At 63.5% G+C, this 23108-nt stretch overlaps 4 protein-coding genes across 5 annotated transcripts; 1 reads left to right on the top strand and 3 right to left on the bottom strand.

The window, feature by feature from the left end:
• The first annotated feature begins 50 nt into the window (after positions 1-50).
• BTBD17 (BTB domain containing 17) lies at positions 51-3759 on the top strand. Its single transcript, XM_053960620.1, has 3 exons — positions 51-347; positions 1354-1630; positions 2178-3759. The coding sequence occupies exons 1-3, from the start codon at positions 257-259 to the stop codon at positions 3256-3258; spliced, it is 1449 nt and encodes a 482-aa protein (XP_053816595.1). The 5' UTR covers positions 51-256; the 3' UTR covers positions 3259-3759.
• A 674-nt stretch (positions 3760-4433) lies between these two features.
• DNAI2 (dynein axonemal intermediate chain 2) lies at positions 4434-12241 on the bottom strand. 2 transcript variants are annotated; one of them, XM_053960327.1, is made up of 12 exons: positions 11337-12241; positions 8899-9060; positions 8690-8814; positions 8030-8172; positions 7418-7531; positions 6323-6462; positions 6007-6129; positions 5585-5811; positions 5318-5384; positions 5094-5240; positions 4789-4986; positions 4434-4708 (listed from the first exon to the last, which is right to left on the bottom strand). In XM_053960327.1, exons 1-12 carry the CDS (start codon positions 11517-11519, stop codon positions 4703-4705), a joined length of 1635 nt encoding a protein of 544 aa, XP_053816302.1. In that variant the 5' UTR covers positions 11520-12241; the 3' UTR covers positions 4434-4702. The 2 variants fall into 2 exon arrangements, with proteins under 2 accessions (XP_053816302.1, XP_053816301.1); XM_053960326.1 differs by having other exon boundaries at positions 5318-5453.
• A 161-nt stretch (positions 12242-12402) lies between these two features.
• Positions 12403-19517, bottom strand: TTYH2 (tweety family member 2). Its single transcript, XM_053960434.1, has 14 exons — positions 19366-19517; positions 18632-18804; positions 17321-17432; positions 16372-16592; positions 16198-16293; positions 16037-16109; positions 15882-15951; positions 15701-15756; positions 15528-15620; positions 15358-15450; positions 15135-15277; positions 14856-15041; positions 14685-14763; positions 12403-13413 (listed from the first exon to the last, which is right to left on the bottom strand). Exons 1-14 carry the CDS (start codon positions 19492-19494, stop codon positions 13336-13338), a joined length of 1602 nt encoding a protein of 533 aa, XP_053816409.1. The 5' UTR covers positions 19495-19517; the 3' UTR covers positions 12403-13335.
• A 445-nt stretch (positions 19518-19962) lies between these two features.
• Positions 19963-21841, bottom strand: RPL38 (ribosomal protein L38). Its single transcript, XM_053960435.1, has 5 exons — positions 21751-21841; positions 21522-21553; positions 21228-21288; positions 20228-20350; positions 19963-20061 (listed from the first exon to the last, which is right to left on the bottom strand). The coding sequence occupies exons 2-5, from the start codon at positions 21522-21524 to the stop codon at positions 20036-20038; spliced, it is 213 nt and encodes a 70-aa protein (XP_053816410.1). The 5' UTR covers positions 21525-21553; positions 21751-21841; the 3' UTR covers positions 19963-20035.
• Positions 21842-23108: the final 1267 nt, after the last annotated feature.

The following is a 23108-nucleotide window of genomic DNA, read 5'->3' on the forward strand; positions in this document are numbered from 1 at the left end:
CGGCCCCGCGCGGGGCTCCGGCGCGGCGGTGCCAGCAGCAGGTGCCGCACGGCGACGTCCCCGCGCCGCAGCACCCCGGGGTGCGGGGGTCACGCTGGGATGCGGGGAGGCTGGATGCCGTTCCCGTGGCAACGGCCGGTCCCACTTTCCACCAATCGATGCGGCGGCGCGGGTGCGCGGGCCGGGAGGGCGCGTGGCCTACATAAGCCCCGGGCGCGCAGCGTGCGCCGCACCCGGCAGATGCGCCTGCGACGCCATGGCCAGGCTGACGGGCACCCGGCCCGTGGCCACCCGCCGCTGGGGCTGTGCCGCCGCCTTCCTCCTCCTCCTCTTCACCGTGCAAGCCGGTAAGGGTGGCCGTGGCGGGGGATCCCCGAGCCGTGGGTACGGCCGCCCTCGCCGGGTGCCGGGGTGCGGCTCGGCGGCTGATGGAGAGCTGAGCGCGGCTCTCCGGCTGCCGTCGGGGTGCCGGGAGGGGATGGAAGTGGCTCCTGGGTGTGCTGCGCTCTCGGAGCCGGGTTGTGCTCGCTGGTGGGTGCCCGGGGAAGGGCTCGGTGCCGCTGGCAGACAAGTCCAGCACCGCGGGGTACAGGGTGCCTGCTCCCCTTCCTCATCCCCGCTCCCCTTCCTCATCCCCCGGCCTTAAGCCGGCGCTGGGAAGGGTAATCCGTCGGCAAGATGGGATTTGAGAGGCAAGATGGATTTGAGACAGACGGGGCCAAATTCCTCTTGGGGGAAGGATGCTCCGAGGAGTGGGTGGGAGTGGTGTCAGGAGGGAGAAGAGGAGAGGAAGGAAGGATCCCAGTGCCCACAGGAGCAGGGAGACCCCTGTTCCACATTCCCAGATCCCTCTCCAGTCCCTGTTGGGATACCAGCATGGACCTGAAGTGACACCAGGACAGCTGGTGTCCCCAGGCTGCTCGGGACCCCATTCCTGGCTGCGGGGCAGAGCGTGCCTGTCTCCCCACACCCACGGGCTCTCTGTCCCCCCACGTATCCATCCGGGATGTGAGGGATCAGGGCAATGCCCGGGGCTCCCTCTGCCCGCAGCGGGGACGGGATCAGGACAGGCAGACTGGGCTGAGAGCCAGTGCTGCCGGCACCCGGCCATTTCCCAGCACACCCCAGCCTGGGACATGGTGGTCTCAGCCCTTCTGCTGCAGAAAGGCAGTTTTTTGGCTCTCAGGGACACAAATGTCCCCATGTCCTTAGTTCCCCCATGCTCCCTTGGCGCCAGCAGCCCTTTGGCGCTGGGGGAGCAGAGGCAGGAGGTGCACAGCCCCCCAGCAAGCCCACCCCACCTCGGTGCCTGGCACTGGGGTGCAGCTCTGGGACGGTCCCATCTCCCTGCAGCCCAAAAAGCCGACTTTAGCGGGGACGCCACGGCGGCCACCATCAACCACTCGCTGACGCTGCTGCAGCGGCTGCAGGAGCTGCTGCAGAACGGCAACGGCAGCGACTCGGTGCTGCGGGTCCGCTCGGCCGCCTCCGACGAGCCCAAGGTGTTCCACACGCACCAGCTGCTGCTGAGCCTCCAGAGCGAGGTCTTCGAGAGCCTCCTGCGCAACCAGAGCGTCGTGACCCTGTACGAGCCGCCCGAGACCGCCGCGCTCTTCGAGAAGTTCATCAGGTGCGTGGGGACCCCGTGGGATGGGGAAGTCAGGAGGAGGCAGCTCTCCTGGGAACCACGGGAACTCCACGGGATGGGGATGCTCATAGGGATGCAGCCAAGGCAGGGGGATGTTCCCTTGGGAACCACAGGGGTCTCGTGGGATGTACATTTTGGGAGGGATGTACATTTTGGGAGGGATGTACATTTTGGGAGGGATGTACATTTTGGGAGGGATGCAGCCCAGGAGGGAGAATTCTCCCCTGGTGACCATGGACGTCCAGTGGGATGGGTATACCTGGAGGGATGCAGCCAAAGAAGGTGAATGCCCCACTAGGGACTTCATGAGATGCAGCCAGGAAAGGAGGACGCTCCCCTGGGGACCATGGAGATCTCGTGGAATGAGAGGGAAGCATCCAAGGAGGGGGGATGCTTCCCTGGGAACCCTGAGGACCCCATGGGGTGGGAATACTCAGTGGAAAGCAGCCCAGGGCAGAGGCTGCTCCCCTGGGAACCGAGCTGCCAGGGATGGATGTCCCCGATGTCACCACCTCCCGCTCTGCCCCAGGTACCTGTACTGCGGGGGGGTCTCCATCCTGCTGCACCAGGCCATCCCCATGCACCAGCTGGCCAGCAAGTACCGGGTCTGGGGGCTGCAGCGCGGCGTGGCCGAATACATGAGGACCCACCTGGCCAGCGAGTCGAGCCAGGGCCACGTGGTGGGCTGGTACCACTACGCCGTGCGCGTCGGGGACGCGGCGCTGCAGGAGAGCTGCCTCCAGTTCCTGGCCTGGAACCTGTCTGCGGTGCTGGGCAGCGCCGAGTGGGGCTCGGTGAGCGTGGAGCTGCTGCTGCTTCTGCTGGAGCGCTCCGACCTGGTGCTGCACAGCGAGCTGGAGCTCTACACCGCCGTGGAGGGCTGGCTGAGCCGCCGGCAGCCCGAGGCGCCCGTGGCCGAGCGGGTGCTGCGCGCCATCCGCTACCCCATGATCGCGCCCAGCCAGCTGTTCCGGCTGCAGGCGCAGTCGGCGGTGCTGGCGCGGCACCGCGGCGCGGTGCAGGACCTGCTCTTCCAGGCCTTCCAGTTCCACGCTGCCTCCCCGCTCCACTTCGCCAAGTACTTTGACGTCAACTGCAGCATGTTCCTGCCCCGCAACTACCTCGCGCCCAGCTGGGGCTCCCAGTGGGTCATCACCAACCCGGCGCGGGACGACCGCAGCACCAGCTTCCAGACCCAGCTGGGGCCCAGCAGCCACGACGCCGGCAAGAGGGTGACCTGGAACGTGCTGTTCTCGCCGCGCTGGCTGCCCGTCAGCCTGCGCCCCGTGTACTCGGACTCGGTGGCGGGCGCCATCCAGCCCGTGCGCATCGAGGACGGGCGCCCGCGCCTCGTCATCACCCCGGCCATGAGCAGCCCCGACTTCGCCGGCGTCAGCTTCCAGAAGACGGTGCTGGTGGGCGTGAGGCAGCAGGGCCGCGTGCTGGTCAAACACGCCTACAGCTTCCACCAGAGCTCGGACGAGGCGGCCGATTTCCTGGTGCACGCCGACCTGCAGAAGCGCACCTCCGAGTACCTCATCGACAACTCCCTGCACCTGCACATCATCATCAAGCCTGTCTACCACTCCCTCATCAAGGTGAAGAAGTAACGAGGCGCAGCTGGGTCCTGCCATGCTGGCCCCAGCAGCACGGGGGGAACGCTTGGTCCCGTAGGTAGATTGGGGTCCCCTCGCTGGGGGGCTCCAGGACTGAGCTCTGCACTGCCCACCCCCCCCCGAGTGTTCCCCTGCCACGTCCCGTCCCCATCGCTGTCCCTGGGGATGGAGGATGCTGGGAGCGCCCCAGACCCATGTAGGGGGTGCAGGAGGTGAAAGGTGCAGCCCATGGACACATCAGACCCCAATGGGTGTGGAGGTGGGGACAGGGACAGCCCATCCTTCCCGTGAGGCAGCCCCGGGGTCCCTCTGTGTGGGCAGCTGGGTCCAGCTCAGGAGCAAACGGAGCTGCCCAGTCTGGGGGTGAGGGGTCCATCAGCCTCCCCCAGTGGAGGTCATGGGGGGGGGCACCGTCCCCACTGGCAGTGACAGCTGCCCCATCCCTGTCCAGGTACCCCCACCCCTTTCCTAATAAAGCAGAAAACGAGTGTGGGACGTGTGGGGCATCTTTGGGGTGACGCTGCTCCCCAGTTCAGCTCCTTCTGAGGGAGCTCCTGGGAAGGAGAACACCCATCCAGGCATGGATGCATTTCCCTGTGGGGATGTGGGTCCCTGCCTGGGATGGGTTTAGGGGGGTGATGGCCTCTGAACCTTGTCCTGGCATCGCTCACCCACGGGTGGGTTCAGCCCCCGAGCAGAGCTTGGGGAAGGGTCCTGCCGGGGGCTCCCCCTCAGCCCACAGAGAGCCCACACAGAGCCCACAGAGAGCCACCTGTGTGATGTCCCCATCGCTGTGACAGTGCTGCTGTCAGCTCGTTAATGATTAATTAAGTGGGGGTGAGGAGTCGGGGTGGCTGCCGGTTCTACCAGCAGGGCTGTGTTTACCCAGCACTGATAAGCCAGCCCGGGGCTGCTCCTGTGGGGACAACAGGGCTCTCCTGTGCAAACGGCCCAGAGGGGACTGGGGCCCCCTGTTGCCACCAGCCATCCTGCTGTGCCCTGCTCCATGACCTGGGGACACTGAGGGACACCCTGTGCTGCCGTGGGTGCTTGGCTGTGCTCAGCCACTGGCTTTGAGTGTCCTGGGTCAAGGAAAGGACAGGAGGAGCAGGAGGATGTGACTTTCCCACCTTCTGCTCGACCTTGCTGTGACAAAAGAGGAAATGTGATGTGGGAAGCAGCGGTTTATTCACACCAAAGAAAATAAAGATGCGAAGGCCAGGGAGCAGCTGTGGGGTCAGGGGGCTGTGCAGGGTGCCCCACTTGCCACCCCAGGAGGGCAGAGAGCCCAGGAGAGCTGCCTGGCTTGGGGACAGTGGCCTCGTCCCTGCAGCAGCTCTGGCACGGAGGGGAAAGGAAGGTGCAGCTGGAGCACACTGACCTTGGCATCCTCCTACTCTTCCTCCTGGCTTTCCTCCTGTGCAGCTGCCTCACCCTCTTAATTCTGCAAGACAGAGGTTCACCCTGTCCCCTGCCCTTGCTGGGGTCCCTGCCGTGGTGGCCAGGCTGTCCCCTCCCCGTTACCTCTCCGGGGTCTTCCAGGCCCCTCCTCTGTCGCTCCGCCTTGATGTTGGAGAGGAAATCTGCTCGGGCCTGCTTGAACACCTCCTGGGGATCCTCCTGCTCCTCCGGCCGGGCCCGCAGCCGCTCCTGCTCCCGCAGCAGCCGCTCCCGATATTTGTCCTGCAGGACCTTCTCCCGCCTCGCCTCCCGCTCGAACATCTGGGGGCAGATGTGGGGCTGAGAGCCGTGGGGGTCACAGGGGACCCTGCGATGTGGCTGGGGACAGCACAGCAGAGCGTGGGGCTGGGCTGGGACCTGGCACATACTGAGGAGGTCAGGGTCTTCTCGTTCTTCCGGAGGGTGCAGAGCCCTGGGGAGATCTCCAGGAGGGAGACAGTGCCCTGCCTGGTGCCGCAGGCAACGACGCGCCCGTTGTCCTGCGAGCACAGGCTGAGCAGGGGATCGTTGGACACCTGGGGACAGGCCACAGGTGGGTGGTGACACTCGGCCCTGGGCTGATGTGTGGGTCACAGAGGTGCTGGGGACCCACCTTGAGGCTGAGGGAAGGTTCCTTCTGGTGGAAGAGGAAGTCCCAGATGTCCAGGGTCCCGTCCGACCTGGCGGTGAAGAACACGGCCGGCTTCGTGGGGCTCCAGCAGGTGTCCAGCAGGTAGGAGGTGTGGTACCTTCCAGCAGAGCCAGCCCTCAGCCACGCTGGCACAGCCCTGCCTCGGTCACCAGCCCAGAGCTGACCAGACCCCACTGCCACCCGCCCTGGGGATGATTTCTGGCTGAGTAAATGCCCTCTGACACCTACTTGGTCTCCATAATTGATGATGAATCCATGAGCTCCTCAGTCCAGATGCGAGCAGTCCAGTCACCGACTGACAGGAAGACTTTGGGGAAGAAGGGGTTCCTGGTCACCCTGTAGACAGCCCCGATGTGGCTTCTGAAGATGTTGGCGATTTTCTCGGGCGGTGTCTTGGCGTCACGGTTGCAGGAGATGATGATGCCCTGCTCTGTGCCCACCAGGAACTTGGTGGGCTGGGGGTGGGAGCAGGAGGGTGCAGCTGTCAGCAGGATGGAGACCCCATGGTGTGGGGGGCAGCGGGGGATCCCGCTGCAGCCAGAACTCTGGGACCCACCACCACGGGGTGGGGTTTAGGGACTGAAACCCTTGGGCTGGGCTCCCCCTCCTGCCCAGGTCGGGGTGTGGGTGGTGGGCACAGGGACACTCACCATGGTGGGTGCAAAGTCCAGGGAGATGGCACCCAGAGCATCCTTGAGCTGATCTTGCCTGGTGATGTCCAAGACCAGCTTCTCGCTGGGCTGCGACATCTTGCGGATGTCCCACCACAGGACCTGCGGGGACAAGGCGTGGCAGGGGCTGTGGGGACTGCTCCCAGCACAGTCAGAGGTGCTGGCAGTCCTGCAGCTGCCCCGTGCCAGCCTGGGAGACCAGGATCTTGTGCTGCTGAGGGGCAAAGCAGGCACAGGAAGCTCTTTCAGGAGCCCTCAGGAGCCCCTGGCCCCTGCCCCTGTTGCAGCCCCTCACCTGCCCGTCGGTGGAGCCTGAGAAGCACTCGGTGCCCGTTCGGGAGGGCAGCCAGTACGCTCCGTACACGGGGTCCCTGTGGCTGAACTCCACGGGGGTCATCTCCATGGGCAGCCCCCCTTTCCTGGTGTCCCAATACACTGGGAAGGAAAAGAAAAGCCCTTGCCCAGCTCCCTTCTCCTTTCTTTGTCACGTTTCCCTCAGTGTCCAAGCTGGAACAGGGAGCAGTGCTTCCCAGAGATCATCCAGGGTGGTGGGAGAGGTGGGAGCACAGAACCCATCCTGCTCATCCCCTGGATCCATCCATCCATCCATCCATCCATCCATCCATCCATCCATCCATCCATCATCCATCCATCCATCCATCCATCCATCCATCCATCCATCCATCCATCATTCATCCATCCATCCATCCATCATCCATCCATCATCCATCCATCATCCATCCATCCATCCATCCATCCATCCATCATCCATCCATCATCCATCCATCATCCATCCATCCATCCATCCATCCATCCATCCATCCATCCATCATCCATCCATCCATGGATCCATCCATCCATCCATGGATCCATCCATCCATCCATCCATCATCCATCCATCCATCCATCATCCATCCATCCATCCATCCATCATCCATCCATCCATCCATCCATCCATCATCCATCCATCATCCATCCATCCATCCATCCATCCATCCATCCATCCATCATCCATCCATCCATCCATCATCCATCCATCCATCCATCCATCATCCATCCATCATCCATCCATCCATCCATCATCCATCCATCCATCCATCCATCATCCATCCATCATCCATCCATCCATCCATCCATCCATCCATCCATCCATCCATCATCCATCCATCCATCCATCATCCATCCATCCATCATCCATCATCCATCCATCCATCCATCTATCCATCTGCTGTGAAGGGCTCCCTGGCACGGTGTCCTCCCTGCCCCAGGTGCCCGCTCAGGTGAGCACACACCTGTCCACAGGCAAATCCCAGGGCCTCCCCCGTGCTCCCGGTGATCCTGGCAGTGCAGCAGGGCTGGAGCCAGGCTGGAGCAGAATTAACCCCCTCACCTATCTGCCCGTTGTAGCAGCCTCCCAGCACGTGATGCCAGTCCTTGGAATTGTACTCCAGGGTCACCACAGGGGACGAGGGCTTGAGGGTGAGCTCCGGGGTGTAGGGTTTTTCTGCCAAGGAGGGATGAGTGAAGAGCAAAGGGTGAATGCAGCCCCCCAAAAGCAGCCCCCAGCCCACCCTGCTGTGCCCGCCCCGTTCCCTGACACAGCTGTGCAGGATGAGGTGCCCATGTCACCGGGAGCTGGCCTGGGGACAGACCCTCAGTACACAAATCTGCACTCCCACCCTTCTTCTTTGTCCTTTTCACTCCAAAGCACATCAGGTGTGAGGCAGGCTTGCACAGATCAGGGCAAAGTCTCACCCCGGGCTCCTGCTGCCTCTTTCTCCCTCCGCTGCCAATTGAATCACATCAACACAAGACCCTCATCGGAGGCTCTGCTGCCTGGCACAGCTGGGGAGCGTGGAGTGGGATTTCAGTGGTTATTTCCCAGCTCCCATTTCTCCCTGTTCCTGCACCGAGGCTCCCCGGGGTGCTGCGAGGCCTCATCCCGCTCTCTGAGACACAAAGTGCTTCCCCTATCGCCCGGTGGGCTTGGCCTTGCCCTTACCCAGATCCCAGATGTAGGAATCAAAGCTCATGTCCTTCCTGCTGTCCTGGAAGTCCAGGCTGCAATAAGCCACGGCCACGGCCCTGTTGCTGTCGGGGTGCCAGGAGAGGTGTGTGGCCATCCTCTTGGGCGTGTTGGGGTCCCTTTGGGGTGACACATCAGCCAGGACGGGTCAGTTTGCAAATCCCTGGGATGAACATCTCCCAGAGGGAATTGTGGGAACCACAAGGAAACCAATCTGCAGCCCTCAAGCCTTGAGTGCAGGAAATGATTCTCCTGAGGGGTCGGGCGGGGGGAGAAGAGTTGATGATTTCATCGTCTTTCCAGTCATACCTTTCTAAAAATCCAATTATCTTACTGGATCTGACTCCGAAACACCCCTGATGCGGAAATTAACCTTCGAGGCACCAAGAATAAGAAGGAAAATCCAAAAAGCACCGTGAGGAGATGCTCAGAGCTGAGTCTGACCCTGGTTCCCGTCCCCAAATCACCTGGGCAGGGAGCGGTGGGGCAGGGAGGGTTCAGCTGGTCTCTCCACCCACAAACTGCGCCAGGACCACCCCAAACCCACTGGAATTTAACTCTTAACGTTCTCCCATTTTCTAGGAAGGTGGTTTGACCCCGCTGAGGCTCTGGCAAGTCCCCTCCCAGCTGTGCTACCTGAGGACATTGATGGTTTTGGCTGAGGGATGCTCCTCCTCCTCCTCCTCTTCCTCCTCTTCCTCCTCAAAATACTCCTCGTAGATGTCGATGGTGTTGTTCTGCCTGATGTAGTGCTCCATCACCTGCAGGCACAGCACGGCCGTGGCTCCGGGGGGGCTCTGGGGGGGCGCAGGGTGGTCTGGGGGGGGATCAGGGCAGGCTCTTACAAAGCCGAGGCGCTGGACAGTCTTGGTGTAGGCCTCTTCCCTCTCCACCTCCTCCCGGTAGCGGGAGGTCAGCTCCGAGTTCTTGGGGTCGATGTGCTTGGGCCAGCCGCCCTCCACGTGGTTCACCCCCCGGCTGGACACCTGCGCCCGCTCCGTGTTCACCTGCACACGGAGGTCAGAGGCCCTGAGCCCAGGAGGGCTCTCCCAGCTCCTGCTCTCTCGGCTCTCCCAGCTCCTCGCCCTGGAGACGCTGGATGGGCCAGGTCCATGTTGTCCATCCCGCCATCCCTCTATCCTCCATCATCCATCATCCATCATCCATCCATCCCCCATCCATCCATCATCCATCCATCCACCATCCATCCATCATCCATCCATCCACCATCCATCCATCATCCATCCATCCATCATCCATCATCCATTCATCCATCCATCCATCATCCATCCATCCATCATCCATCCATCATCCATCCATCCATCCATCCATCCATCCATCCATCCATCCATCCATCCACCATCCATCCATCATCCATCCATCCATCCATCATCCATCCATCATCCATCCATCCATCATCCATCATCCATCCATCCATCCATCCATCCATCCATCCATCATCCATCCATCCATCCATCCATCCATCCATCATCCATCCATCCATCCATCCATCATCCATCCATCCATCCATCCATCCATCCATCATCCATCCATCCATCATCCATCCATCATCCATCCATCCATCATCCATCCATCATCCATCCATCATCCATCCATCATCCATCATCCATCCATCCATCCATCCATCCATCCATCCATCCATCATCCATCCATCATCCATCCATCCATCCATACATCCATCCATCATCCATCCATCCATCATCCATCCATCCATCATCCATCCATCATCCATCCATCATCCATCCATCATCCATCCATCCATCCATCCATCCATCATCCATCCATCATCCATCCATCCATCCATCCATCCATCCATCCATCCATCCATCCATCCATCATCCATCCATCATCCATCCATCCCTCATCCATCCATCCATCCATCCATCCATCATCCATCCATCATCCATCATCCATCATCCATCCATCCATCCATCCATCCATCCATCCATCCATCCATCCATCCATCATCCATCCATCCATCATCCATCCATCATCCATCCATCCATCATCCATCCATCATCCATCCATCCATCATCCATCCATCCATCCATCCCTCCATCCATCATCCATCCATCATCCATCCATCCATCCATCCATCCATCCATCCATCCATCCATCATCCATCCATCCATCCATCCATCCATCATCCATCCATCATCCATCCATCCATCATCCATCCATCATCCATCCATCATCCATCCATCCATCCATCCATCCATCCATCCATCCATCCATCATCCATCCATCATCCATCCATCCATCCATACATCCATCCATCATCCATCCATCCATCATCCATCCATCCATCATCCATCCATCATCCATCCATCATCCATCCATCATCCATCATCCATCCATCCATCATCCATCCATCATCCATCCATCCATCCATCCATCCATCCATCCATCCATCATCCATCCATCATCCATCCATCCATCCATCCATCCATCCATCATCCATCCATCCATCATCCATCCATCCATCCATCCATCCCTCATCCATCCATCCATCCATCCATCCATCATCCATCCATCCATCCATCCCTCCATCCATCATCCATCCATCCATCCATCCCTCCATCCATCCATCCATCCATCCATCCATCCATCCATCCATCCATCCATCCATCCATCCATCCATCCATCCATCCATCCATCCATCCATCCATCATCCATCCATCATCCATCCATCATCCATCCATCATCCATCATCCATCCATCCATCATCCATCCATCATCCATCCATCCATCCATCCATCCATCCATCCATCCATCCATCCATCCATCATCATCATCCATCCATCATCCATCCATCCATCCATCCATCCATCATCCATCCATCATCCATCCATCCATCATCCATCATCATCCATCCATCCATCCCTCCATCCATCATCCATCCATCCATCCATCCCTCCATCCATCCATCCATCCATCCATCCATCATCCATCCATCCATCCATCATCATCCATCCATCCATCCATCCCTCCATCCATCATCCATCCATCATCCATCCATCCATCCATCCATCCATCCATCCATCCATCATCCATCCCGGCGGCTCTGCCAGGGGATGTGCGAGCACTGCAGGGCCACAGGAGGAGGGCAGCCTGCCCCAGCCCACACCTGCCTGGGGGAGCCAAAAAGAGCCTAAACCCACCCCAAAACACCTGACACGCCTTGTCCCCCCGGGCCAGCTGCCCCCTGCGTGGCCGCCACGCCGGGCTGTCCCCTCCACCCGGCGAGGGGGTGTCCCCGTACCTCGTGCACGGCCATGACGGGACCCTCCTGCACCCCGAAGTCCACGGGGTCCTGGGGGATGAAGTTGTCGGCCAGGCTGGGGTCGGGCGGGATGTCCACGGTCACCTCGGCCAGCAGGTCCGAGAAGCTGCAGGGCCGCCCGAAGTCGCTGCGCTTCCGCGTGTACTCGTACTTGATCTCCATGGTGGGAGGGAATGGAAAGAACTGGGGGGGCTGGGGGGGGAGGCTCCTCCAAGGGAGCCCCAAAAAGGAGTGGGGGCCTCGGGGATGGAGAGCTCCAGAGGGGATGGAGGGCCTTGGGGAGGCCTAAAAGGAAGCAGGGGGCTCAGGGAGGAAGAGAGAGTTCCAAAGGAGAGTGGGAGCCTCTGAGAGGATCCCAAAAGGGAGTGGGGTTTTCAGGGATGGAGAGCGGGGATCTCAGGGAGCTCCGAGAAGGATGAAGATTCCCGAAAAGGAATGGGAGCCTCAAGGAGACCCAAATGTGAACAGAGACCCTGGAGAGGGAGGATGCTGAAATAGACTGAGAACCTCGGGGAACCCCAAAAGGGAATGGGGTCTCGGATGGAGGAACCCAAAAGGGAGTGTGGACCCTCTAGAGCCCCAGAAGACTGTGCGGGCCTTGGGAATGCCCCAGGAGGGAACAAGAAACTCAGGGAGTCCCAGAAGATCCCAAAGGGAACGGGAACCTCGGCAAACCCCAAATGCGAGCAGGGATCCTTGAGAGGGCCTCAGAAGGCAGCGAGAGCCTCAGGGAGCCCCACAGCGGAGCTGAGCCACGGGGACGCAGTGATGAGGCGCCCAGGGTGACAAGGGACCCCGCGGAGGCCCCGGGAGCCCGGTGGGGCCCGGTCCCGTCCCGCTCCCGGCGGGGCCTGACCGGGGACGCGTCGCCGTTGCCAGGCAACGGCTCGCCGCAAATCACGTGACATCGGCTCACGTGATACCGCCCTCCCCGCAATGGCGGCGGCGGGCGGCGTCACGTGACCGCCGCCATGTTGGGATGGTCGACTCAAAAGCGCGCCGAACACTGAATTAACCCCCAAAAAAACCGCACGGGACAGAGCAATTTAGTCCAAGTGTTTATTATCTTTTCTCCCAAAAGGGCACAAACAAATCCAGCCGGACTCCTTCGGTTAGTTCACATGCGGTTACAACAGCTCTCCTACCAGTACCGTTACATGGAAACGTTAAAAGCCAAGGAAATAAAAAAAAAAATCCCTCGGGATTTTCCCCAAGGGGAGGGATGCTAGTCACAGGGAATATGAAGAGGGGGAGTCAGGGGGATGTCCTGGCCCTGGGGGCGGCGCACCCACTGCCCTGCCCGCAGCCTTTGGGGCGTGGGTGTGCGGGGCAGGGGCTCCAAAGGGGCCTTTCCTGGGGATCCCTGTGCCAAAGGGCAGCCCCAAGGGGCCAAGTTCAGCTCCTCGCCCTGGAGATGCTGGATGAGCCAGGTCCATGTTGTCCCTTCCCGGCGGCTCCTGTCCCTCTGCCGGGGGATGTGCGAGCACTGCAGGGCCGCAGGAGGAGGGGAGCCTTGCCCCAGCCCACACCTGCCCGGGGGAGCCAAAAAGAGCCTAAACCCACCCCAAAACCCACTACAAATCCCCCCGTTTCTGGAACAGAGCCAGCACCTCCCAAATCTGGGGGGGGGGCAAAGCGAAGGGAAAGCAGCAAAAGGCCCAAAACATCCGTAACTGCTCATCCTGGGAACGCCGCGGCAGCGAGGGGCTCGGGAAGGGGCTGCCATCACTACTGGTTGGTGCTGCTTTGCTCCCGGAGCCCCTGCCCGCGCCCCCGGGGCAGCGTGGCCCGGGCTTTGCGCTCCAGAACGTTCCGGGGACAGGAGGAGCCAGCGCAGAGCCCTCCGCGCTCCGCCAGGGCAGCGGCGTGCCGAGGGGAGGGGGTGCTGGGGGGCTCCAGGCTCGCCCCCCGGCCCCGCCGTGTCTCCCAGGCCGTGCTCTCCCTCCAGGCTCTTTGGTTTCCCGGGCGGGATCTCCTCCTAGGCCGGGAAGTCGCCGCGGTGCCGGACGCGCTCATCGGTGACCGCCAGGTACGTGGCCCTCATGCTCGGGGAGTACTGGGGGAGGGGGGGGCACACGGGGGTCAGCACCCCGAAAGGCCCCGTGGGTTGTTCCCGTGAGGATCGATCCCAAATTCATCTGCCGGGTGGGCACGGGAAGGGTCGGACCCTGCTCTCAGCCCCTCTGAGGGCTGGGGGAGACAAGACCCCCCTCCCTCCTTCCCTCCCCAAGCCAAAACCCTTCCAGCCCGTCCAGCTCTGCTTTGTCCCATCCCAGGTTCGTCCCACCTTCCCAAATTCATCCCAAATCTGCCCCCGGGGGTGTGTCCGTGGGATGCCAGCGAGCCCAAGCCTCCAGCCCACCCAGGATCACATTCCTCCAGGATCTCCCAGCAGGGAGGATCATCCCGGGCAGGCATTAAGGAAGATTATTCCGAGTTTGTTATTCTGGACTCGGAAAGTCTTTCCTCAGGGATCTGAATCCTGCGTAAATTAGACTATTCAGGGCTGGGAGAAACGTTCCAATTAATCCCCCCACTCGTGTTCCCCCCCCCCCCCCCAGGAGGAGGCTCTCGCCAGCTGCCAGGTCTGTGAGATGGGATCCAAGCTTCCACCTGATGGAAAAAAATCACCCCTGGAGGAGAGTGACAGTATTCCTGCCACGGCAGCATTCCTGGAGCCATATCCTGCCTGGGAGGGGTTTCACTGCTGCAGGGATGGAGGCAGGGACCAGCATCCCAACACGTGGGAGCTGAAAATCCTCCCGGCCCTTTGTCCTCCTTCCCTGAGCTCCCTGCACCCCAAAAGCCAAGCAGGAAAAGGGGATGGAGGGAGGTGTGGAAGGGTGAGGAGGAGGGGAAGAACCTGGCTGCTGCCCCGGGATAAGGAGGGAGAAGGAAGGGGCTGAACTTACTCTTGATGGGCAACTTAGCTCCAAAATAATGGACGCAAAAAATTAAAAGAAATCACAAAAAAAAAATTAAAAAAAAAGGAAAAAAAAGAAAAAAAATAAAGAGAAGGAATAAAAAATGAAGCAGCAATACCAGACAGGGCAGGATTAATGAACAGTGAAATGGGAATGTGAAGGGAGAGACTGCGAGGAGCATCCTCTGAGAGCCAGGATGGAGAGGAAGCACAGGGAAAGGAGGGAGGGGAGGCTTATTTTGGTGTCCCCCAGCGTGTGGCTGTGCCCCCTCCCCGTGGGTGGCCGGGAACTGCGTTAGGGCCGGGCAGGAGGGACCAGGCTCTCCCGTCCCTGTCCCACCCAGCGGATGCACGGCGACCTCCCCGGGGTGTCACAAGGGTTTGGCCTGGGCCGCCCGTCGTACCGTGGGGGGAGGAGAGCCCCTGCCGATGAGGGGCACGTTCTCGTAGCGGGGGTTCCCTCCGAAGAGCGCGGCCTGGTTCCTGGGGGCACGGCGAGACCCCCGTCACCAGCAGGGCTCCCCGAGCGCCCCGGGGGCTTGGGGAGGAGTGTGTGGGGGGGGGGGGGGTCTCACATGTACTCGGAGACGGGGGCGTTGGACACGGTCTGTGCCGGGGGCTGCAGGCTGCTCTGGCTGCCCAGGCTGCTGCTGTAGCTGCAGAAGCTGCGCAGCTGCCCCCGCGGCGGGCGGTGAGCGGCGATGCGCCGCGCCTGAGGGTTGAACGGGTCCTCCTCGTCCATGTCGTCGTAGTCCCGCTCCCTGTGGGGACAAGGCGCTGGCAACTCGTGCCCCGGCTGACAAAGAAGGGTCTCTGTGCCCAGGGGGAGGGCGGGGGGCTCGGGGCACACGCACCGCCCGGCCAGCTGCCGCCAGGCGCGCGGGGCCGCGCAGATCACGGTGGAGAAGGCGGCGGCCGCCAGCAGGGAGAAGAGCCCGAGGTAGAGCAGCCCCTCCACGCCGTCGTAGCAGATCCCGATGAGGCCATCCAGGTAATCCTGGCGGGACACGGGCAGGGCAGCGCTGGTGGCGCCGCAGGGGGACCCCAGAGCCGGTCCCCGCTCAGCCCCCCCCTCACCTTGTGCAGCCCCCGGCAGTCCAGCAGGGCCGTCAGCTGGTGCAGCCTGGTCTCCGAGGAGTTGAGGAGCTGCTGGACCCCCAGCAGGTCTTTCTGTGGGAAAAAAAGGGGGTCAGGCAGCTGTGGGGAGCAGAGGGAGGGATGGGGATCCCTGCTCTCCCCTCCTGTACCTCAGCTGTGGGGAAGAGGGGCAGCGCATACTGGATGAGCCCCTGGATCTGGATCTGCATGGTGGTCAGCGAGCGCTGGAACACGGTGAGAGCCTGCAGGGGGGAGTGGGGAACAGTCACGGGCCCCCCCAGCCCCAGGCAGCACCAAAGGGGGTGCCCACCCCCCCCTGTACCTGCTGGAAGGGGCTGCTCAGGCTCTGGTCACAGTACAGGTAATAATGAACCACCTCTGCAAGAGAATGGGAATGTCAGCAGGGGCACCCTGGGGGGACAGTGGCACTGGGGGGCACCGGACCCCCAGGGGGCTTTTGGGGTCCTGCCCGTGCTCGCCTGCACCTCTCAGCCAGCCCTCACCTGCGCTGATCTCATCGTCCGTCTGGTTCATGATGAACTTGTCCGGGGCCACGCAGAAGTCGCTGGTGCCCTGCGGGGACACAGGGATGTCACTGAGGGCCGCAGCGCTCGGCACGGCCCCGGGCAGCCCTTCCCTCCCCTCCTGCCCCACTCACCACCGCGGCCGCCGTGTCCACGGCCATGGAGGCCCAGCTGAGGACCAGCATGAGCAGCCCGCAGCACAGCATCCTGCAGGGAGAGCGGGCAGCACGAGTGGGGAGCAGGGCTGGGGGTCCCCGTGAGCCCCCCTCCTCGAGGCCGTGCCCAGGGTACTCACATCACCAGGAGGCAGCGGGAGTGCTTGGCCAGCCCCAGGCAGGCCAGCAGGCAGACGGTGAGGACGAGGATGAAGAAGAGCAGGTAAGCCAACCACCTGGGTGCAGAGGAAGGCTCTGTCACACATGGCCACCTCTCCAGCCCCGCCAGGACATCCCGGGACGCTGGTGCTCACCGGTAATACTCGACATAGGCCACCTGTCCCGACAGCTCGGTGAGGTCAGCGCTGACGCCCCGCCAGGCCGGCAGCCCCTGGAGCTGCAGGACAATGCTGCCAGCCAGCTGCTGGGTGAACTTGAGGGTCTGCACGTAATCCCCCCTCGAGGCCAGGAGCTCGTTCAGCCGTGCCAGGTGCTGCTCCAGCGCTCCCTGCATCTGCAGCGTGGTGCTGGCAACCTGCGGCCGCCAGGATGGTCAGTTCCCCTGGGATGGTCATTCCCCTGGGATGGTCAGTTCCCTGGGATGGTCAGTTCCCTGGGATGGTCATTCCCCTGGGATGGTCATTTCCCCAGGATGGTCATTCCCCTGGGATGGTCAGTGTCCCAGGATGGTCATTCCCCTGGGATGGTCATTCTCCTGGGATGGTCATTCCCCTGGGATGGTCATTCCCCTGGGATGGTCATTCTCCTGGGACGGTCATTCCCCCAGGATGGTCAGTGTCCTGGGATGGTCATTCCCCTGGGATGGTCATTCTCCTGGGATGGTCATTCCCCTGGGATGGTCAGTTCCCTGGGATGGTCATTCCCCTGGGATGGTCATTCCCCCAGGACGGTCATTCCCCCAGGATGGTCATTCCCCCAGGATGGTCAGTGTCCCGGGATGGTCATTCCCCCAGGATGGTCAGCACCCACCAGCCTGGCAGAGCCCTGTGCCCCATCCCTGGAACGCTTTCTCCAGGAGAACAGCTCCACCCCAGCCTGCAGTGCCTTCAGAACAGCCCTGCCACGGCCCTGACCCGGCCCTGCCGGGCCACAAAGGTCCCATTCTGTGGGGTGACATCACCCTCCCGCCCTCGGCCAGCACAGGCACGCCGGGGCTCGGCCGGAGCAGCCGGACGTCCCTCCCTGGGGCTTCAACCAAACCCAGAACGGGGGATTGAGGCACCCTGGGGGCCTTGGCCCTACCAGGGAGTCGATGCCAGTGAGGGTCTGGTTGGCGTGGTCCAGGGCATAGAGCAGCTGGAAAACCCCGTCGTTGGTCTCGCTGTTCCCGTAGAAGCCGATGCCAACGGCCGCACTGTGGGCAGAGAGGGGACCCTGATGAGAGGGGAGGGACAAGCTCACCCTGTGGCACTGGCCGGACAGGGGACACTTCCCTGCTTTTGGGGGACAGCCCACCAACGGCAGGGCAGAGACAAAGAGTGGGACAGGGACAGCACCATGATGGGAACCTGCTCCAGAGCCAGCAGCCAGAGCTGCTCCGTGGCCACGGTGGCTTGGAAGCTCCTCCTGCCAAACCCCGAGAGATTGAGGGCGGAGGGGCTGGGCCTGGCAGATTAGGGGAATCCGCTGGAAGCGCCGTGGCTCCCATGAAACCTTCGGCTCCAGGCCCTGTGGCGAGCTCCCTGCAGCTGCCGCAGAGCTCCCCACGGAGCTGGGATGGAGCTCGGAGCTGCCTCCGAGGACAGAGGTGCCCATGGCCGTGTCCTGGCTGGGCGCGTGCCCACACGTGGCCGGTGCACACGGTGCTCGCCAAACCCAGGTACAACCCTGCTAATGGCCACCATTAGCCCTTGGACGGCCACCAACAGGCTGCTGGGGGGGTTCAAAGCCCCCGGGAGCTGCAGAGTGGCCCCCTGCTGTAGCTGGGGGTCTGGGGGAGCTCGCTGAGCTCATTAGTGCCGTTTCCCTGTCTCCCTGTCTCCCTGTTTCCCTGCGAGGCTCGCAGGCAGCCATCTCGCTCCGCCCCGGCACAGCTCCCTTTGTCTGGAGCGAGGGTCGTGGCCAGGCAGCCAAAGGAGCCCGTGGCCCATCCTGCTCCCCACCCAGGCCAGCCATGCCGGGGGACACTCGGGATGGCTGCCCTGGGGGTCCTGCCAGCCACGGCTGCCCCGAACCGAGGTGGGCTTGGAAAGCCCCCCAGAGCGGTGCCGGGTGAAGAAACGTCCCCCTTGTCTAATTGTTGTGGCTGCAATTAAGGTCGGGCACAGGGGACCTGCCTGCTGGGTCACGCTGCCGCCCGCCATCTGCTCGGGGCTGGGATTAGCGACCGGCCACGCTCCCGCCCGGGATTAGCCGGGAAGGCGGCACAGCCCTGACGGGGACGGGGCCGGGGCTGGCCCGCAGCTGGTCCCTGGGGCTGCCCCAGCAGCTGCACTGGAGGAGGCAGGGATGGAGCACATTTATTGCACAGATCCAATTAAAGAGACTCGTGACTGGAGCGCAGAGTCCCCTCAGTGACGGGGGGCAGCACCAGGTCCCTGTCCCCGTCCTCACCAGCAGATGAGCCCGGCGGTGACGGCCATCCAGGTGACACAACACGAGTGGGGCCGCTTGGTCTCGGGGTCCTGCTCCCTCTTGCAGCAGCACAGGCAGATCAGGTACACGGTGAGGAAGAGGAGGTTGAGGCCGAGGCACACGGCGGCCACCAAGCCCAGGAAAAGCAGCGACTGGAAGGAGAGCGGGGACAATCAGCAGCCGTGCCCGTGACCCGCTGGTGTGGTCGGGATGCGGCCGCGTTCCGCGCCCCACGGGACTGTCACGTGGGGGGGAAGAGGAAGAAGTGTCCCTGTCCCCGTCCCCATCCCTGTCCCCATTCCCACGCAGGCCCCCCAAGCCGCGGCGACCGAGCCGGGGGTGCAGCCGCCCCTTGCCGGGGATGTTGGGGCACCGGCAGCGCGGCGCTGTCCCCCCTCCCCATGTAGGGGTCACGGCGGGCCGTGCCCCGGGATGCCCCGCGGCGGCTCCGCTCCGGGAGCGCGGGGCAGGGGCTGGGCAGGACCGGAGGAAGCGGTGAGAACGGGAGGGGAGCGGCGGGGCCGGGGGTGCCGGTGCCGGCTGGCCCGGGGGTGGCGGGGGGGAGGCCGGGCGATGAAAGGCGCTTTGTGCGCCGTGCGATCAGAGCCGGCGCCGGGCGCCGCCGGGGGAAGCGAGCGGCGCGGGGGGCGCGGGGCGAGCGGGACCGGGCGCGGGGATAGGCGCGGGGGGGCGCGGGGGTCCCGGGCCGGTACCTGCTGGTAGTCGGGGTCCTGCGGGCGGAAGGTGCTGGGCACGGGCTGCAGGCGCGGGCCGCGGTGCGGGAGCCCGTGCAGCCAGGCCGCCCACCAGGGCGCCAGGTAATCGGCGCGGGCGGGCCCCATGTTGGGCCGGGGTCGCCGCGCTGCCGGGCGGGGGGGGGGGGGGGCGGCGGTGCCGCCACGCCGCGGGCTCTGCCCGCCCGCCCCGGACACGCCCCGGGAGCCACCCACCGGTACCGCCCGCCGGGCCCGCCCCGCGCCCCGCCCCGCCAGCGCCCGCCGGGCAGGGACGGCGCACGGCGACACCACCGCACGGCTACACCCCCGCACCGCAAACCTCCTGCTACAGGGGCACCTGCCAGCCCTGCTGGCGAGCACGCCACGCAGAGGACTCGCCGGTGGCCCTGTGTGCCAGCCCCAGCTGTCACCCCGGGGCCACCAGGAACAATGGTGGCTTCCAGGTCTGGTGACTCGCCGGTGCCCACAGGTACCAGAAGTGGCCCCCGCGCCCCCCTGCCAGGAGCAGCACCAGCCCCAGGACCCCCAGAGTGGCTCCAGGGCCAGGAAACGCAAGCTGTGAAACACCAAACGTGACAACCGGGAACAGTTTTTTATTTATTTTAACAAACACAGAAAATCCAACAGGTACCCAGCTGATCCCGGCTCATTTCAGCTCCTTCACGGCCAGACCTGGGGAGGAGAGAGAGGACATGGACTTGCGGGGGGGCTCAGGCATGGAAGGGGTGCCTGGAGCCCTCCAGCCCCACGGGAACACCAAGCAGTGACCCAGTTCCAGGGAGCCTTCCACAGGGAAGGGGCTCCTCAATCCCAGCCACCCAAGAGATTCCCGGGATACCTGGGGGCAGGGACTGCTTCAGCTTCTCAGCCTTCTCCTTGTCGGTGATGACCAGCGTGTAGAGGTACCGGCTGCAGCGCACCTTGAACTTCACATTGTCCTTGTTCTTCTTGATCTTGACGGCTGTGGGGTGGAGGGGACAGCAGGGACACCCCAGTGTCACCCCTGGGAAACCCAACCCGCTGCCTGCCCCGTGCAGAAACCTCCAGCTCCCTCCAGAGTGAGGACGGGGAGGAAAAAGCTCCGTGAGGGCTCTCCCAGTGCCCAACTCTCCCTTCTCGCAGGATCCCTGAGGGAATCCAAACAAGAGGGAGAAGAGGTAAAACTCTTCCCGTGTTGCTGAACAGTGAGACAAATTATGCTCAATTATCCTCATTTCGTGGTGGCAACAACAATCTCCCGCTGAGGGCGATGAATCAATCACCTGTGGTGGCAGAACTCCAGCGCCCCACACGGCACCACCCCACAGAGCAGGGCGATATTTGGGAATTGCTGCCGGGGAGCTGCACGTGGGGCCTGGCCGAGGTGGGAATGCACGGCTGGGAACAGCATTCCCCGGGAAACCCCCGCTGGAGCCCCACAGGAGGGACCTCGGTCACCGAGCCACAGCCGCACCTGGGAGCCCCGAACCCGCGGCATTCCCAAGGCAGGGAGCTCCTCAGTGTCCACGGGGAACGGAGCACCACCCCGGTCCTGCCCGGAGCACCCCCGGTCGTGCCCGGAGCACCCCCCGGTCCTGCCCGGAGCACCCCCCGGTCGTGCCCGGAGCACCCCCCGGTCGTACCCGGAGCACCCCCCGGTCCTGCCCGGAGCACCCCCCGGTCGTACCCGGAGCATCCCCCGGTCCTGCCCGGAGCACCCCCCGGTCGTGCCCGGAGCAACCCCCGGTCCTGCCCGGAGCACCCCCCGGTCCTGCCCGGAGCACCCCCCGGTCCTGCCCGGAGCACCCCCCGGTCGTGCCCGGAGCACCCCCCGCTCCTGCCCGGAGCCCCCCACTCACACTTGGCGTCCTTCCGCCGCGCCGTCAGCAAGAAATCCTTGATCTCCTCAATCTTGCGAGGCTGCGGAGCCAAACAACAACCTCGTGCAATCACGGAACGCTTCCCGTCCGAAGGGACCCCAAAGCTCATCCGTGCCACGGGCAGGGCCGGCCCGGGAGCCCGGAGCTCGTTCCGCAGCCGCAGGGCCGCCCTGCTCGCCCACCCCCCGTTCTGCACCGCAGAGACCCCCACAGCCACCCCTCCCTCACTCCAGGGCCCCCCTTCCCTCCCCTCCCTTCCCCTCGCAGCCTCACCATGGTCCCAGCTCGGCTCCGCCAGCTCCAACCTGCGGCATAAACGGACCAAGATGGTGTCAGCGCAGCCCCCCGCCATCGCGTCCCCCGACCCCGCCATCGGGTCTCCCCGCGCCCCCTCCTCCCCCCCGGGCCGCCCCGGGGCCGCCCGGTGCCGCGAGGCCGCGGATGGCGGCGGATCCTCCCGGGCCCCCCCCCCCCCCGGTTCCCCCCGGCCGCCATCGCTCACCCGCAGCCTCCGCGAACAAACCGGAAATGAACGCGGCACTTCCGCAACCGGGGCTTTATTTCCTACGGCGCGGGCGGCGGCCAAAAAGCGTCGGATGGCGGCGGCGGGAGGTGCGATGAGGCGGCGGGGGCTCGGCCCCGGTGCGGGCTCGGCCCCGGTGCGGGCCCGGCCCCGGTGCGGGCGGCGGGAGCGGCTGCGGGGGGAATTTTGGGCACGCCCAGCCTCGCAGGGCCGGGCACGGCGAGCGGGGCGGGCCGCTGGCAGTTTTCCCGATCTCTCGGGGGGGCGGTCGGTGCGAGGCTCCGCGGAGCCCCGGGAGCAGCCGGCGCTCCGTTAAGCCGGGCTGGGCTGTAATGGAGCGGTTCTGCCACAAGAGAGAGCTTCGATCCCGCGGAAAGCCCCGAAGCCGTGCAAACCACCCCAAAACGGCGGGCAGAAACCCTGGGGATGGGTGGCGAGGAGCCAGAGCCCCATCCTGTCCCTGTCCCTGTCCCCATCCCCGTCCTGCCGAGCCCCCCGTGGGGCTGGGCCGGCTTTTGGGGGTGCTGGACGGGGTCACAACCCCCCCAGGAGCTCCCAGTATCACCGCAAGCCCATTTGCTGGGGTGAGACCCGCAGCTCCCAGCTGGGTTTGGGCTGGGACCCTTCTCCCCCGCCACCAAACGAGCTTTTAAATAGTTTGATTTATTCAGCTCCTCTCCGATGGGCTGATCTACCCCGCTGCCTTTTAATTGCTCCCGAACTCGGGCGGTTTTTTCATGTTTTAAGAAATGCTGAATGGTGTAATTAAACCCCTGGCGGCGTAAATCAGCGGCGCGGGAGGACGACAGCCCCGAATTAAAGCTTTTGGCATAACAATAAAACTAAAGTGGCGTGGAGAGCGCCCGATCTGGCACCAGCGCTGAATGCTGCCGCCGAGGGGGGAGCTGAGGCACCGGCCAGGCACCCCAAAAATCCCCGGGGTTTTTGTGGGATCACGGAATGATTGGGGCTGGGAGGGACCTTAAGGCTCACCCTGCTGCGCTCCCTGCCCCATCCCTGGCAGTGTCCGTGGGGTTGGGCGTTTTGGAGCAGCCTGGGATTGTGGAAGGGGTGGAATGGGATGAGTTTAGGGTCTCTTCCCACCCGGACCGTTCCGTGACCCCTTCATTTGTGCCGTTAATGAAGAGGGGAAGTAACGCCGCTCCCGGTGAGGACCCTGAGGGCCACCAGCGCTCTGAGCCGCTGACCCTCCGGGTGGGACATTCCAACCGGCTCCTTGTCCATCCACAACCCCCCCGTTTGTGTCCCAAAACGCACCTTGGCAGGGGAAGGGGCTGCAGCCTGTCCCCCCTCCCCTGCACCCCAGGGGCCAGCGT

The sequence above is a fragment of the Vidua chalybeata genome, chromosome 19, assembly GCF_026979565.1.
Source record: "Vidua chalybeata isolate OUT-0048 chromosome 19, bVidCha1 merged haplotype, whole genome shotgun sequence".
Taxonomy (NCBI): domain Eukaryota; kingdom Metazoa; phylum Chordata; class Aves; order Passeriformes; family Viduidae; genus Vidua; species Vidua chalybeata.